This window comes from Ceratotherium simum, chromosome 5 (genome assembly GCF_057802395.1).
Source record: "Ceratotherium simum simum isolate JZ-2026a chromosome 5, ASM5780239v1, whole genome shotgun sequence".
Lineage (NCBI taxonomy): Eukaryota > Metazoa > Chordata > Mammalia > Perissodactyla > Rhinocerotidae > Ceratotherium > Ceratotherium simum.
The window spans coordinates 81,537,962-81,555,455 of NC_141904.1; the positions used below are offsets into that span (position 1 = coordinate 81,537,962).

Here is a 17,494-nt window from a genome sequence, read left to right on the forward strand (position 1 = left end):
CCTTCCCTGTCTCACTCCCCGCCCTATCACCCCACAGTCCATCAACTCCCCATCCACGGGAAAACCTCAGAAACAGGGAAACCTCAGTCCTGCTCGGGGCCACCAAACAGCAGGGCCAGGTACTAACGACTCCAGCGAGAACCCTACCAGACAGCATTTCAGTTCCCAGAGCCCTTTTCCACTGGAGCTCGGCTCCTCCTCAGTGCGAGGGTAGGCAGAGCCCCAGTTGTTATCATTATGGCCCCGCGTTACAGCTGGGGACATGGTGGCCCAGAGAGGGGAGGCGTGCCCGAGCTCACACAGCCAGCAAGAGCCAGGGCTGGGGACCAACCCCACTGCCCCTCCGGGAGGAGCCCGAACGCTGTCCGCGGTGGGGCAAATTCCAGCCCCCCCAACAGCCGAGGCCCTGGGTGGCACAGGGGGGTGCCAGCCCCTCCGCTGTCCCGCGGGAGGCCCAGTGCCCGCACAGCCCCCTTTAAGGAGTGCCAGGCCTTGCAGCAGAGCTCTGTCTTAATTTTAGCTTGGAGGCCTGCCACGGGAGGCTTGAGCGAGAAGCAGGCCGAAGTTATGCAGGACAGCTGTCAGCCGGCACACCGGGTGGGGCCTATTTAGCCGGCGGGGGCACAAGTCTGGGGACACTGAACTGGTGTCCCTGCCCCAAGTCTTCTCAGCGCCGCCGGCCACGCGGCTCAGATCCCCTCCGCGGGTCCCCCCAGCTCCGCGATGATGGCCGAGGAGCGCACAGACCTGGAGGCCCAGATCGTCAAGGACATTCACTGTAAGGAGATCGACCTGGTGAACCGAGACCCCAAGAACATTAATGAGGACATAGTGAAGGTAGGCCGGGGGCCTGCTGGGCGCCGCCACCCGAGGGGCTCCCGGGGAGGGCTCTGCTCCCATACCATAGCTTCCCTGAGAAGAGACCTGTTCCTCTGTCTCCTCCAAGTCCTCGCTCAAAACCCAGCTTGTACACTCCCCAGAGAACCTTTAGCATAAACCAGAGCAAAAACTGAGCCACAGACATGGCCCGGGTACTGCCTGGGCCGGGGGAGGCAAGTCCCAGAGCAAAGTGCCTCCCTACTCCTCCCAAGCTCTTCCCCTTCGCTCCTGGCCCTCATCCAGGGACGGGCCGAGGTGGCCAAGCTGGGCTCTTTTCCGTGCCAGCGGGCATTTCTGCGGGCTCCACAGTGGGCGCAGGGTTAATCCCCAGAGGATGGCTTCCAGCGGGGCTGGTGGTCCCTTGCAGGGGCACTCGCTCCCCAAGAGCATTGCCCCCCCACGACGGCGCCTTGCCCTGAGCTCACACCAGCTCCCGCCTGACCCCAGGTCGGGCGGCCAGGCCAGGGCAGAGGCCTCGCAGAGGGCGCCCAGGCCCCTGCAAGGGAATGCTCGGATGGGAGCTGTCACCCCACGGCTGCTGCCTGTCAGGCCTCTCTCCTCTCCTGGCTGCCTCCAGGCCCACACCCTCACTCCAACCTCCACTCCGCAGCCACAGGGATCTTTCTACAGCAGAAGTCCTGGGAGCAGGCTGCCCGGCCACCTGCATCAGAGCCACTAGAAAGGTTGTTGACAGGGCCGGTGCCTGGGGCCTTCCACAGCCTCCTGAATGCATCAGACCCTCACACCAGCGCTGCCCGATAAAAATACAGTGAGACCCGTTACACAACCACCCTATGGAACTGTACATTTTCTAGCAGCCACAATTTTAAAAAGGAAAAACAAACAGGTGAAATTAATTTTCATGATCTTTAACCCAATATCTCCAAAACAGTATCATTTCATCATGTAATCAATATAAAACGCTTACTAATGAACTACTGTACAATCTGTCTTCATCTTCCAAATCCAGTGTGTGTCTTAGACTAAGGGTGCATCTCAGTTCAGACTCCGTATTTTCATCAGAAGTCCTTGTTCTGTATTTAGATTTCATAAAATGTACGGTTGAAAATCGATTCACACACTCACATCGTTCCAAATATTCTTAAACATTTTCCAATCACAGAATTGAAAATGAGTTTCTACATTTTAATGAGAATTAAACAAGATTTAGAATTCTTCAGGTCCGATGGCCACAGGTCAAGTACTCAAAGCTGGCGACCACTGAATTAGATGGCGTGGCTAAGGGCTTGCTCTGAAGCACAGCCCCTGCACTGTCACCGTTCAGTGGGACACCTCCCATGCTGGATAAAGCCTAACTTCTCCCCATGGCTTTCAAAACCCAACACAATCCAGCCCCAACCTGCCTCTTCTGCCACATTTGCTCCCACCTTCCAGCCCCTGCGCTAGGAGTCGGCCACACCAACCAGAACACACTCCGTAGCTTTGCCAGGAGCCCCTGCCTCCTCTCCTCCACTCAGCCTTCAACACCCAACTCACACCACCTCCTCCAGGAAGCCTTCCCCAACTCCTCCAGGCAGTCAGTAGCTCCCTTCTCTGTGCCCCCACTTCAGGGTATTTCTCATAGCAGCGCATATTGTGCTATTATTGTATTTATAAATACCATTAGTGGTGGCGTAGGGTAATTACAGCACAGGTGAACAGTGCTGCAAAGGCGAAAACTAGGGAGCGAATTTTGTAAACTAAAAAGCACGTAAAATAGTGTTTGTCATGGTTTGTGCAGCGTGGTCTAGAGGGAATAGTCCCCAACTTGACACTAACAGACCTGGTTTCAAATCCAGACTCTTCTACCTAAAAACAATGACAGTGGACAAGTCGCCTAGGTTTGCAAGCCTCAGTTCCCCCCTGTAAAGTGAGCATAATATCATTTACCTCCACCAGGTAAATGCATCTCAGAGCAGCGCTGTGCCATAGAAATATAACGTGAGGATTAAGTGAGATAAGGGTTTGAGAGTGCCTAATACAGTTTCTGGCACACAGCAAGGGTGTGACAAGTGTGAGCTGATTAGGGGCTGAAATGTGAGCCTGGAGGAGCCTGCAGGACAAGAGAACTATACGGGCAAGCTTTTACACCCACGTTCCCCTGGGTGGTCCCTAGCCAGCTGCTGGGGATGGATGGAGAAGAGGACCCCAAGGGAGAATGTGTTTCTGAGGGAGACCCACAATAGGTGACAAGTAGAGAGAGGCTCTCGGGTCCCGCTGAGCCAGGAGTGAGCCGGCTCGGGCCGGCTCCAGGCCCAGATTGTAATCCAGGGGAGGGATGGGGGTCGCCACACAGACGTAGCTGCTTATGCAGCCTCCCCTGAGGCTGAGAGCTGTCCCCCCCGGAGGCCCTGAGCCCCAGAGAAACATCACTCAAAGGCTAAGCAAAAGGCCGACAAATAATCTTGTCAAGGGGAGATTATTATTTATTGGACATTCTCTGGTTTGGGGAGTTACTTGACTTTTGTTTTTAATGAGTGAGAAATGAAAAAGTTTTGAAATTTAGAACGGGGATCATAAAACAGAGTCAGATAAATACCACAAACAGGTTCCAGTCGACTTCGGGTTGGTGTAACGGTCTGAGAAAGAATAAGGAAAGGAGAGAAGGCAGCGTGGCTGGGAAAGGGGGGCAGTCTGTCTGAAGGTCAGCTTTCAGGTCACCCGGGCTTCTGTCATCAACCAGGGGAAAGACAAGACAGAAGGTGGGGGAAGGAAAAGGGAGTGAGGGGTGAGGGAGACAGAGAAACAAGGCAGAGGCCGAGATGACTCGGAAGACACCCATCAGGGCTGGCTTCACACGTGGCAACAGGCTCCTCATGGGCTAGGATGAGTGACAAAGGAAGATGCTGGAATAAGGCCAGGCTACAGAGACCCAAGTTCTGGTCCTAGCCCTGACACTAACTTGCTGCGTGACTCTAGGCAAATCCCTTTCCCTCTCTGGGCCCAAGTCCCTGGTAGGCAGAGGCTGGGTGGAGAGGAGGGAGACCCGTCCCCTCTGCCACCAGCTGCTGAGGTTTCACACAGAAAAGCCAAGGATGAAGAGTAAGAGATAGACCCACAGCATCCGTGGATTTGACCCCCAGCAGAGGGGAGGCGCTCCCTTTTGACTTTCCAGAGTCAAAACTTCCCCAGACTTCCCCCAAGCCAGGCCTGGTGCTGCCCTTGAACCCAGGCTGGAAAATGAGCACCCAAGGCAGAGGGAGAGCCCTGTACAGCCCAGCAGCCTTACACTGTGGTCTCCAAGGTCCAGGGCAGGGCCCAGGGCAGAGGGGAGGCTCATGGGGGATCAGAGCTGAGCAGCTGGGGAGAGCACACTCCAGTCCCTTCACCCCCACCATCACCACCATTCGGGGACATTGATTCCTCAGATCATTGCTGGGTGCCTACTGTGTGCCAGGCACTTGCTGTCTCAGAGGAGATGGTGATGAGACCCACTGTGTGTAAGCCCCCAGGCCAGGCTCTGGAGGGGTGTGAATGTTTGCCAAGGGTCCCCAGGGCTCTCCAGCTTACCAGTGAGGACCCCTTTCCCTTCAGACCCCCGCTGTGAAGGCTCCAGCCCTCTTCCCCAGGCAGGACCCCGGCCCCACTCCAAAGTCCCCCTGCATTATTTCTGAGAGGGCCCAGGGCTGTGTCATCAACAGGCTTCCTCTCCCTAACACACTTAGGCACCGGGCCCTAAAGCAGGGATGCCTGAGCCCAGAGTGTCATGCAGCTCCTTCAGCTCCTGGCTTCAATCGCTCTCTCCTCAGGCACTTAAAGTCGGCCCTTCAAACAGGGCGGGGGGACAGACATGATCCCAGCCCACCATACTGGCTCCCAGCCACCTCCAACCCACATCTGCCACTAAACGCCCTCCTCCTTCAGTAAAACACACAAACACCCTCTGCCTGTCGGCTCAGGCTAATCAACACCCAGAGGACCCAGTAGCCCACCAGTTCTACAAACCCTGCTCCCAGTTTGGGCCCATCTGGACACCCTGCTGCAGAAAGATGAAACTGACCTGGTACTTCCTCTTGAGAAGAATCCAGCCCAAAAGAGAAGATGAGGCTAAAATAATGAGAATCCACGGGCGAAGGTGCTAAATGCCATAAATTAGCACCAGACGAAGTGTCACGGGAGGTTAAGGGAGGAAGACATTACTTTCACCTGGGAAAATCAGGATCCAGCTTCATGGGGAGGTGGTATCCAAGGTGCATAAAACAATGGGAAAAAGTTTAAATGTGGAAAGGGGGAATAAGGCTTTCCAAGAAAAGAACAAAAAAAGCAAGGGCCACAACATCGAGAAGAATGTTGGGCAGAGCTGGCAAACATGAGGGATGGGTATTGCCATTCCCCCTGCCTATGTCCATGGCAGACATTACCAATTGATCCCAGCACTTTTCCAGGAAGCCATGGACCATCAGTGAGGCAGAGCTGGCACATAGATGAAACCTCTTTACTACTCTGTTCCAGAGAACAACGGAACTAAGACAGAGCATCTGAAAGGGAATTTGTGGGAGAGGAGGCAGAAGGGTCAGGTTGAGGCTGGATTATGGAAGGTCATGCAAACTGCCAATTATTCCACACTGGGAATTCCTTCCTTTTGGAAATGTCTTGCTCTCTGTCAAGTACCTCTAAGAAGGGGGCCACCTTGGGCTAACTCTCACTGAGGTATTTGTAACTTGTGTTATGGGGACCGCTGGGCATCAACTAGTCTAGAGTTTTTCAAAATGTGGTCCACTTTCTTGGGGAGCCTGATAAAATGCAGATTTCTGGGCCCTGCCACCAGAAATTCTTATTGGGCAGGGCTGGTGAATGTTTTGCACTTTCAAGTGCAAACAAGTTCCCCTTGTCCTATAGAAGATAAACTGGAGTCCAGACTTATCTCCAGTTATCCCTAAAGACACACTGTATCAGTTATCTATTGCTGTGTAACAAATCATCCCTAAACTCGATGGCTTAAAGCAACAACCATTCGATGATCTCTCACAGTTCTGTGGGTTGACTAGACTCAGCTGGGCAGTTCTGCTTGTCCCACTGGCAGCCTCGCATGCAGCTGGGGCCTCCACTGAGCTGGAGCATCCAAGATGGCTCACTCACATGCCTGGTGCCTTGGTGGGGATGGATGGAAGGCTGGGCTCAGCTGGGATGCTGAGATGGCTGGGCCTCTATCTTCGTGTGCTGTTGGGCCTCTCCCTTTACATGGCCTCTCCACCCGTCTCTAGAGCAGGGTCTAACAACGGACTTCTAACTGCACTGGTCTCTAGATCAGGGTATAACAGTGGGCTTCCAACATGGGGCTCAGGGCTCCCAGAAGCTCAAGCTTGAGCCAGGCCTTCTTGAGGCTTAGGACCGGAACTGGCACAGCATCCCTTCCACCACCTTCTGGTGGTTAAAGCGAGTCACAGGGCAAGCCCAGACTTGACATGGGATGAGACTGTGCAAGGACATAGACACTGAGAGGCATGACTAATTGGGGGCCATCTCTGAAGACTAGCTAACCACCCACCACAAGCTGGTACACAGCCAAGCCTGGATCTCAACCCAGGGCTATTCCTCCTGCTCTCATCCCGCCTGCACCAGCTTTCCTGAAGGCAGAGACTGAGAGCGCAGGAGAGAGGAGGGGAAGATGGGCAGGAGGGAAAGGACCCCATCACTGAGGTCTGACGGGGTTCTTCTGGCAGGGTCCTTTCTCTCACCTTGAAGCCCTCTGTTATCTCCGTCTCTTTCCAAATCCTTTCCAGGAATCCAAGTCCCTTTAAGCCCCAGCCCTGTACCTCAGGTCCCCCCATAAGGTGCCCTGGACCCCAAGCTCCAGCTAACCCCTGGCCCCCTCCTCCCGCCCTCAGCATGGGCCTTTGCTGCGTGCTGTGGTCAGGGAGACGGCAGAGGAAATTCAGGCGCAGGCTTTGATGTCCGGCCAGCGTGGGCTCCACCCCTGCTCGTCCCTTACAGGCCGGGTGAAATACCAGATATAAGACACACCACCGAAGCTGACACCTACAAGGGCCAAATTGTGGGCGTTACTACGGTGATCCCAGATTGTATAGGATTCTATTTTTGTTATCACCAATTATAACACAAGAAGCGAAGCTCTGCCATTTTTCAGCTGTTTTGCAGCTGCTTCTGCTTTATAGGCCAGTGCTTCTCCAACAATCGGGGTGAAGGGCCAGTTTTACTAGTATGATTCCAATCTGCTGTACACCAAAACTTACAGCATAAAAATGAATTACTAGAGAAATGAAATGAAAAACAGGCATCCACAATATAAGCTCCAGTTTTTATTATTATTAGATTCAATGGACACAAAATTACTGTGTCAAAATTCTGTGAATATTTCTAAATGCTTCCTCTCAACTTCTGTACTTACCTTGTTGGCGAGGGAGGCACTGAATGTGGACCACCTTTTAAACAGCAAGGTAACAGGGGAGCAAAGTAAGACCCAGCCAAGCTAAGCCACCCCTTTGGACCATCTGACTCCAAAACTAACTGTTTCATCAGGGATCTTGGCCCAATCATCTTGGTGGAGAGTTAAAACACAAAAAAACAAACAAACAAACAAAACCCCAGAGGCCCAGAGAGGGAAAGCACCGTGCCCAAAGTCACACAGTAACTCCATGGCCAAGTAGGGGCTGGAACCAGATGTCTATCCCCCTGCCTAGCACTGTTTCCCCACCCACAGATACCCTGTTGGAGTTGTCCAGGGCCCTGGATGCCCAAGGACTGAGTCACGCAGGAATCTGGGGAGGTATTTTTGACAGGGGGTGGCTGCTGGCCTCCCCCGAATCCTCCGCTATCCTGCACCTTCCCCGCCCTTTGGAGACGGCGGGGGCTGCGCTGGCTGGTTCCGATTCATCAACTGGCTCTCTTGCTGTTCTGAAAATAAATATGCCAGAGGAGGGGGCACCAGCTGAACCACCAGCCACCTTCTCCCCCTCCCGCCGCAACCCCTCCCTCCAGCTGCACACGGAGCCCTGGGGCTCCACCGATGGATCCAGCCCCCACCCCACCACCCTCCCAGAAAAAGCCATCTCCCCTCCGCTTCTGGGAACAAACTAAGAAATGAAGTCACTGTGTGCTTCTGATACACTGGCACCACTGCCTAGAGCTGCGTGAGCCGGGTCTTATAAATATCTCCCCGAACCAGCACTCTGACCAAAGCTGTCTCCACGGTCAACCCGAGGCGCAGACAGCCACCTCCTCCCAGCACAGCCCGTCCTCTGAGAGCACATTTTCTGACAGAAAACGGAGCAGTTGACCACGCACAGTGCCCGAAGGCAATCACTGGAAATAATTCGAATGTCAGCGCCAATGGCTTCTGCAAAAATAATGATAATTAAAAGACACAACAGAGACATCCCGGGGGGTAGGATTATTACCATCAGCAGAAAACGAGCGAAAAGAGGATTCCATCCATCCAACCAGCGCAGGCCTCAGCACACCCGCATTTATGACGAGGTAGGCCGGAATCATACGAGCTTGTGATCTGGGGTCTCAACAGATTTTCTGAGATATCTTTTCATGGGAACGCCAGAGCAATGGAACAAATAATTACTCTCACTGAGCACCTACCACGTGCCAGGTATTGTGCTAAGCACTGCCCAAGAGGTGGTATACGTACAACACAGTTATGCCCACTTCCCCACCAAAAAACTTCACACTGGAAAGAGAAGTACCCAAGCAATGGTATTTTTAGTGCTAGAGAAACACAAATTGGAGATGCTTTTGTTTTCTTCTTGCTGTTCCTTTAATTTTCTGCAATGTGGCTATGTAATTTTATAATGAAAAGCAATTTTAATAATAACTTTGTGCATGGAGAGGACCACCTCCCTGCCCCCCAACAAAACTGGGAAAGGGGCCCGTCCTGGCTGGTTGATGTGTGAGCTCTGGCCCCACCGGCCCCGACAGGGGACCCCTCCCGTTAGTCTGATTAGTTTGTGCATTCATTCAACCAACTTTTATTAAACTGGCCCAGGAACACTGTAAGATGGTCACTGACCCCATTTTACAGAGAAGACAGCCAAGACTTAGTGACGCTGAATGACATCACTTATAGAAAGCAGCCATGACAGTGCTTAATGCACAGCAGGCACTCCAGCAAGGTTGGGTGAGTGACCTGGCTGAAAGTAATCTTTTTTTTTTAAGTCCACTGATTATTTTTTCCCACTTCCCAAATGGGACCTCAGTCCCCATTTCAGTGGGATGTGGGAACCGGGTTCTCTGATTGCCCATGTTCCTTCCAGCCGCAAAGGAGGGACGGGGTGGGCAGCAGGGAGAGGAAAGTCTGAGGTCGCTGCAGGACCAGGAAGATGACTCCCATCACCCCACGAGGCGCTTCAGGCCAGCTGGGCCACACAGACACCAGACCCTTTGCTAGCCAGGATGGCGAGGCCCTCACTCTGCCATGTGCCGGATCCTAAAATAGCTCAGACCTGCGCACTCTAGCTCACCACCATCACCCCAAACCAGGCCGCCGTCAAGTCCTGCCTGGAATACTGCAACGGCACCCAACTTGTCCCCCACATGCATCCTTGCCAGCGCCCCAACCACGGCAGCCAGAATGAGCTGCTCAAAACTCAGATCGAGACACAGAGAACAGACTGGTGGTTGTCAAAGGTGAGGGGTGGGCGAAATGGGTGAAGGGGGTCAAAAAGTACAAACTACCAGTTATAAAATAAATAAGTCCTGGGCATGTGACGGACAGCATGGTGACTATAGTTAATAATACTCTATTGCATATTTGAAAGTTGCTAAGAGAGTAAATCTTAAAAGTTCTCACCACAGACACAAATTTGTAACTATGTGTGGTGATGGATGTTAACTTCACTTAGTGTGCTGATCATTTCCCAATCTATACAGATAGCGAATCATTATGCTGTACACCTGAGACTAATATAATGCTATATGTCAACTACACCTCAGAAAGAAAAAAACAACTCAGATCCGGGCGAGCCGCTCCCTGCGCAAAAACCTTCAGAGGCTGCTCATCACCCCATGTCTGTCCCGCCTCTACAGCCACTCTGGCCGCCGGGCCTGCACTCAGCCCTCCAGAAGCACCTGCATTGCCCTGAGAGCACACACTGTCTGTCCCACTAGGCCCCAGCAGTTACTGCCCCACACGTTCTTTTCCAGCCCACGACTCCTCCCTCCACCTGGCTACTGCAGGTATCAGCTTAGCCAGATGTCTCTTCCTCCAGGAAGGCTTCCCTTATCCCCAGGCTGAGTGAAATGCACACAGCCCCCTGTCCTTCCCTTCTCGAACATTTATCCCATTGGTACAAGTCCCGCCATAAGCTCTGGGAGGGCAGGAACCTGTGCCCGTTCACCATTGCATCAGCAGCACGCGGTACATCTTTTGGGGATGACTATGACTGTCCAACTCCCTGGGATCACAAAATAATAGAATTTGAGAGCCGTGCCTCTAGGCCTGCCTCTGACTTACTGCTGACTTTAAGCGAGTCACTCAACTCCTCGGGGCCTGCTTATCCACCCACAGATGGGGGGGTGGACCAGCTCTTGTGCCTCACTGCTCTAGGGCCGCATCAGCATCACCTGGGAGCTTGTCAGAAATGCAGAGTCTCAGGCCCCACCCCCAATGTGGCGGGTCAGGATCCCCGGCGTGGGGTCCCGCCATCAGTTTAAGAAGCCCTCCAGGGGGGATCTGATGCTCACTCCCAAACGCCTGAGAAGCGAGTGGATCTGTGACTTGAGGATTCCCCTCCCGCCCCCGCAGGTGGATTTCGAAGACGTGATCGCGGAGCCCGTGGGCACCTACAGCTTCGACGGCGTGTGGAAGGTGAGCTACACCACCTTCACCGTCTCCAAGTACTGGTGCTACCGCCTGCTGTCCACGCTGCTCGGCGTCCCGCTGGCCCTGCTCTGGGGCTTCCTGTTCGCCTGCATCTCCTTCTGCCACATCTGGGCGGTGGTGCCGTGCATTAAGAGCTACCTGATCGAGATCCAGTGCATCAGCCACATCTACTCCCTCTGCATCCGCACCTTCTGCAACCCGCTCTTCGCCGCCCTGGGCCAGATGTGCAGCAGCATCAAGGTGATGCTGCGGAAGGAAGTGTAACGCCCGGTGGGGCGACGGGGGGTGGCCGGACGGGGGGAGTCAGGCCAGGCTGGCCCCACAGTACTGCTCCACGGGGTGCTTCCGCGAGCTCTTTCTCCTTAGGGACTGCTATTTCCCCCCCAAGATAGGAGCGCACAGTTTAGGGAAGCCAGAAAGAAAAGACAGCCCCCAGACGGAAGCACAGTGGCCCTTCACTCTGCCCCGTCCCCCCACGATGCCCCCGTGCCGGGGCGTGAGGGAAGATCGTTTGCTAAGAGGCAGCTACTTCAAGTCCTTGCGTTCACCTGTACTGTAACAGCATCGACCAGCACTCGGTTCCCCCCGGGGTCAACCTGTCCACGCACGCCGCCCGGGAGAGCCATCAGTGACTGTTGGCGTTCGGAGGGTGGCTCCAATAAAGGATTTCGGCGGCATTTGGGGAATGCTACGTTTTGTGTGTGTCCATAAGGTGCGTGCGTGTCCTGATCAGCTCCAGAAATATATTTCGCTGCCCTGAGAAACAAAGAGGCAAGTTGGTCAACCCTTCTCCCCGCCAAATCCAAGAACCAGAACAGAGTTTGGTTTCTCTTAAGATTTTTCTTGTTTGCTGGGTATCTGCTGCCCCATATTCTTTGGGAGATTATTTCTCACTGACTTCTGTTGCCCCTGGGCCAGCCAGTGGTCACCAACAGAAGAAAATGGCCCTTGGGCTGGAAGGGGTGGGGACCCTGCCTGGGGACCACTGAGGGCAGGGCCTGGGTTCACACCTCTCTGAACCTCTCCTCGGGCTCACCAGACCCAAGCCCCTGGCATTGCCACTTGGCACATGTACACCTTCAGCCCTAACAGATGTGATGGGAGCATAAGGTCCAATGTGTGCATGAGTGGACTCACTATGGAAATAGGAAGCAATAGAAAGGGAAAGTCCCACCTCCTCCCCACCTACCCCCACCAAAAAAATAACAACTAACCCAGCAATCTCACATTCTTTAGGGATGCTTTTCCCAAGTGTGTTATCCAGAACTTAGTCTTCATAAAAAAGGTGGGGGTGGCTCTTGTGGTTAAATTTGTTTGGCAAATGCTATACATTGCTCTCAGAGATTTTCAATAGATATTAGTACATTAAAGGCTCTGACAAGTCCTGCAGTAAAAAAAACCTGTTTAGGCCAGTATCTCCCAATCCTATTTGACCTTTTTTTTTTTTTTTTCATGCAACACCCATTTAAGTCTCATAAAATTAAGGTTCCACAGCACTTTTCAGGTTTTCAGAAGTATCACTTCACTGGTGCCTGGCCATGAGCCCAAGGGGTCTTGGGGGACAATGTGGTAGGGTGACCACACATGGACTGGGAGACAGGGCACAGGCAGCCTCGGTTCTAGTGCTGCCTCTCCTCCTAGCTGCCTTATCTGGCCTCAATTTTATCATCCATAAAATGATTTCTAATGCCCACTTCAGCTCTAAAATTTTACCCACTTTTTTTTTTTTAGCATTATGAAATTTTTAAACACAAAGGAAAGTTGAAAGGGTTTGCCGTGAGCACTATATACCCACCATCCATCCAGGCTCTAGAATTAACATTTCAGTGTTCCTGCTTTGTCACGTCTCTATCCGTCCACCAATTTCATCTTTCTTTAAACATTTTTAAATAAGCTGCAGATATCAGTATCTTTTACTCCTAAACACTTCATCATCCATCCCTTAATTTTTTCCAGATGAGGAAGTTACAGCCCAGAGAGGTCAGCAGACTTGCCAAAAGGTGCGCAGCTAGCCAGGTTCGTGCTGTGGTTCCAGCCCACTGCTCTTTGCTCTACCCTGGGGCTCTGCATTCTCAAGTGGACCCAGCGAGCCCAGGCTCCTCCTGCTGAAAAGGTTTAAAGCCAATATTACTTACACCCTCCTCGAAGGGCCTGCCCTTTCAAACGTCTCTTGAAATCATTAGGCCATCAGTTTCAGACTTGGAATCTTGGCTTATGCAGAGATTTTTCACCATCCTGGCATTTGCTAGACCCTGATTTGACTAGGATTCCAATTTTTCAAGCTCGCTGTCTTTCTCTAGGGCAGACCTTGGCAGGTACTCAGTTACCGTGAAGTTCATAGAACTGGAGACAGGATCCACGTTTAGAGGCATGTGTGTCTGAGGAGTTCCGTTCCTCCCAGGACACCCCTTGAGCAGCAGCGTGCAGGACAGCACGCTGGGGGCGTAATGAGAATGGGCCAGAGGAGGGAGGTGGAGATCTCATACACTACATCCAGATCATCAGGGACTCTTGTTCAAAATGCAGGTGTGGGGCCCCGGCTGCAGACTGTGATTCAGCAGTGGAGCCCAGGAACGAAGACAAACCCACCTGTGATTCTGCAGGTGGCCCCGTATCCCACTTGAAGAAATATGTGTTAGGGCCCCTTCAAGGTGACAATCTAGAATCCTATTTTCTCCAGAGTTAGACTGTAGCACGCAGTGGGTGTGGCTACATCACACAAGAGGTTTGTTCCTGGGACTTAGAGCATCTTCTGGCAGAACTCTGACAAATGAGAGTCCCTGTGACAGAAGACAATGGGACCAGGGCCCCTCCTCCCCCCACCACCCCCAACAGCCCAGGTGCCCCTCTGTCATAATCAGGCAGATAACTCCACAGCCCCACAAGGAAATTCAAGTCTGCAAGCCACCAGACATGGTCACTGTTCTTGAGAAGGAGAAAGAGGGCAAAGCAATGTATGAAAAAAATGTTTATTAGGTGCACCTTCTATAAAGCAGCTAATGAAGCAGACATCTCATTATTGGCCACATCATTCACCAAATGGCACAGAACCCGAGGGTACCACAGAAGTCACAACAGAACAAAATCGAGTAATTCACATTCTGCATTTAGTGGTATTTCATTGCAATTAAATACAAAAGGTTAAGCACTCTGAAACCAGGATCTTTGTAAAAGGTAGCCTCCTGCAGTCACAGCCCATAGACCCATCCCAAAAGGAGACCAAACTGTGTGACAGAATGTTTTTCAGGGCCTGAAAAATAAGGCTCTGAGTCTTCAAATGCTCATATTTCACTTTTGACCACCAGAACAATGAAACATTCCAGAAGAAAATCTGCATATTGCAATTTATTGGAACCTCCAGACATGTGTCAGGTTTGTAAACCGGTGTGAAACTATGGAAACAGATGGTTTGCAGACCTCAGGCATGGGGACAAGGGAAGGAGAACAGAAACAACTGAGCTCGAGGTAGCGTTCTGGACCCCTCACTCATTCTTCCAGGCTTTGGTTGGGGAAAGACTAAGAGACGGTGAAAATATTCTGCAGGACAAGACTGGGAGGGGAGGGGCGTATAGCCAGAGGTGCTACTGAAATCAAATGTCCAGTTGGTTCTGGTGCCCAAGAACGTTGCAACTCCAAGGTTCTTAGGAAGGTTGTGCCCTTGGTCAGAAAAAGCTACTGAGAGTCGCTGTCTCCTTGATCCCCAGTGGCCTCTGCTGGCTGCTAAGATGGCAGCTTCCCTGGGAACAGCAGAGACGGGGGCATCTCTGACTGGTGAGCAGAGAGGCTCAAATGCCAGCAGCCCCACCATCACTGTTTGCAGCCAGAGTGCCCCAGGGTCCTGTACGTGGGCACTGGGACCCCACACCAGCATCCCATTACTTCCCACAGAGCAGGGCTGGCTAGTGTTGGCAGTCTAAGGCACGTCACAAGCACACTGCAACGCCTCTGGGTCCAAAGGTGACAACATCCTCAGTCTCCAGTCAGTACTGAAGGTCTCATACGAAATGCAGACTTTGAACACTGGCATTTCAGTCTCTCATCTCCCTGAACATCTACACCCTGCTAGCTCATTCTACTGTGTGTGTGCGTGCGTGTGTGTGTGTGTGCGCGCGTGCGTGTATGTATAATGCAGGGAGAAGAGGAAAGTGTGTATAGAGACAGTGGATCTGTGGCTTTTGGGAAGTGCTCTTGCTGCATCACAGTGAGTTCAAAAATATGTGTGGAAATAAAAAAGAGCCCCAGAGTGCCCATGAGCTGGCCAGTCCCAGTCAGAAAACCTCCGATGCATAATGTCCCATATTTAACGACTAAAGGTATTTCTTGGACATGGTCACATCCTACCTCCAGGTTGAGAGGACATCTGAGAACATGTTTACCAGGTAAGCACAACCTCTGAGAGCCTTGGTGAATTGCTCTTCTAAATAAAACACAACAGTCTGCAGCCACAAGGCATCACTGCACCTTTACTAGAGCAGGATGGGTGTATGAGCACTGCTGGTATTTCTGGCCAAACTGGAAACACCATCTCTTGCAGAAAAACTGAGTAAGAAAACCACGGGATTCCTCCAAAATGGTGAGTCACACAGAGAGACAAAGCTCTGGGAGGTAAGAGGTTCCGAGGAATTCATCCTTCAAGCTGGCTGCCTCTGAATTCAGCTGGTAAACATTTTTTGTTTATTTTTTATTTTTTAAAGTGTTCAATTCAGTGGTGTTTAGCATATTCTCAAAATCATGCACCATCATCACTTATTCCAGAAAAATTTTCATCACCCCAAAGAAAAAGCAACACTGCATCTATTAGCAGTCACTCCACATTCACTCCAGCCTCCTGCCCCTGGAAACCACTATTCTATAATGTGTCTCTATAGATCTGCCTACTCTGGACATTTTGTATGAATAGAATCACACACTACGTGGCTTTTTGCAAGGGCTTCTTTCCCTTAGTGTGATGTTTTCAAGTTTCATCCATGTTGTAGCATGAATCAGTTCTTCAATTCTTTTCATAGCTGGATAACGTGCCACTGTATAGATATACCACATTTTGTTTATTCAGGCCTCAGTTGACAGATATTTGGGTTATTTACATTTTTTGGCTATTGTAAATTACGGTGCTATGAACATTTATGTACGAGTTTTTGTGTGTATGTACACTTTCATGTCTCTTGTGTAAATACTTAAGAGTGGCATTTCTGGCTCATATGGTAATTCTATGTTTAACTTTTTGAGGAACTGCCAAACTATTTTCCAAAGTGGCTGCACCATTTTATATTCCCACAAGCAATGTATGAGAGTTCCAATTTCTCTACATCTGTGCCAACACCTGTTATTGCCCATCTTTTTGATTATAGCCATCTTAGTGGGTGTGACGTTGTATTTCACTGTGGTTTTGATTTGCATTTCCCTAATGAATAATAATGTTGAGCATCTTTTCACGGGCTTATTGGCCATTTGTATACCTTCTTTGGAGAAGACATAAAATTGTCTTGATATTCAAAGGAATATTTTGCCCATTTTTAAAATTGGCTTGTCTTTTTATTGTTAAGTTGTAAGAGTTCTTGATATATTCTGGATACAAGTATATGATTTACAAATATTTTCTTCCATTCTGTGAGTTGGTCTTTTCACTCTCTTGATAGTATCCTTTGAAGGACAAAAGTTTTCAGTTTTGACGGGGTCTAATTTATCTATTTTTCCTTTGCTTATGCTTTTGGGTGTCATACCTAAGAAACCTTTGCCTAATCCAAGGTCATGAAGATTTACGCCTATGTTTTCTTCTAAGAGTTTTATAGTGCTTATGTTTAGGTCTTTGATGCATTTTGAGTTAATTTTTGTATATAGTGTGAGGTAGGGCTCCAACTTCATTCTTTTGCAAGTGGAAATTCAGTTGTCCCAGCACCACAAGTTGAAAAGAGTATTCTCCTCTACTGAATTATCTTGTCACACTTGTCAAAAAGCAACTGGCCATAAATGTAAGGGTGTATATCTGTACTCTCTATTCTATTCCATTGGTCTGTATGTCTATCCTTATGCCAGTACCACACTCTTGATTACTGTAGCTTTGTAGTAAGTTTCGAAATTGGGAAGTGTGAATCCACCAACTTTGTTCTCCTTTTTCAAGGTTTATGGGGCTATTCTGGGTCCCTGGCATTTCCATATGAATTTTAGGATCAGCTTATCAATTTGTGCAAAGAAGCCAGCTAGGATTTTGATAGGATTGCATTGAATCTATAGACCAATTTGGATAGTACTGTCATCTTAAAAACATTTAAGTCTCTGATCCGTAAGCACAGGATGTCTTTCCATTTGTTTAAGTCTTCTTCAATTTCTTTCAATGATATTTTGTAGTTTTCAGGGTGTAAGTCTTGCACTTCTTTCAGTAAATTTGTTCCTATTTTATTCTTTTTTTTTTGTGAGGAAGATCGGTCCTGAGCTAACATCTGCCAATGCTCCTCTTTTTTTTTTTGCTGAGGAAGACTGGCCCTGGGCTAACATCCATGCCCACCTTCCTCTACTTTATATGGGACGCAGCCACAGCATGGCCTGACAAGCAGTGTGTCAGTGCGCGCCGGGATCTGAACCGGCGAACCCCGGGCCACTGCAGCGTGCACTTAACCACTTGCGCCACTGGGCCGGCCCCCTATTTTATTCTTTCTGAAACTATTCTAAATGGAACTATTTCCTAATTTCATTTTCATATTGTTCATGATAGTATAAAGAAATATAATTGATTTTTGTATATTGAGCTTGTACTCTGCAACCTTGCTGAATTCATTTATTAGTTCTAATGGGTTTGTGTGTGTGCATGAATTCCCTAGAATTTTCTAT

At 50.4% G+C, this 17,494-nt stretch overlaps 1 protein-coding gene across 1 annotated transcript; it reads left to right on the forward strand.

The window, feature by feature from the left end:
• Nucleotides 1–723: 723 nt before the first annotated feature.
• CAV3 (caveolin 3) lies at nt 724–10,933 on the forward strand. Its single transcript, XM_004442202.3, has 2 exons — nt 724–837; nt 10,592–10,933. Exons 1-2 carry the CDS (start codon nt 724–726, stop codon nt 10,931–10,933), a joined length of 456 nt encoding a protein of 151 aa, XP_004442259.1.
• Nucleotides 10,934–17,494: the final 6,561 nt, after the last annotated feature.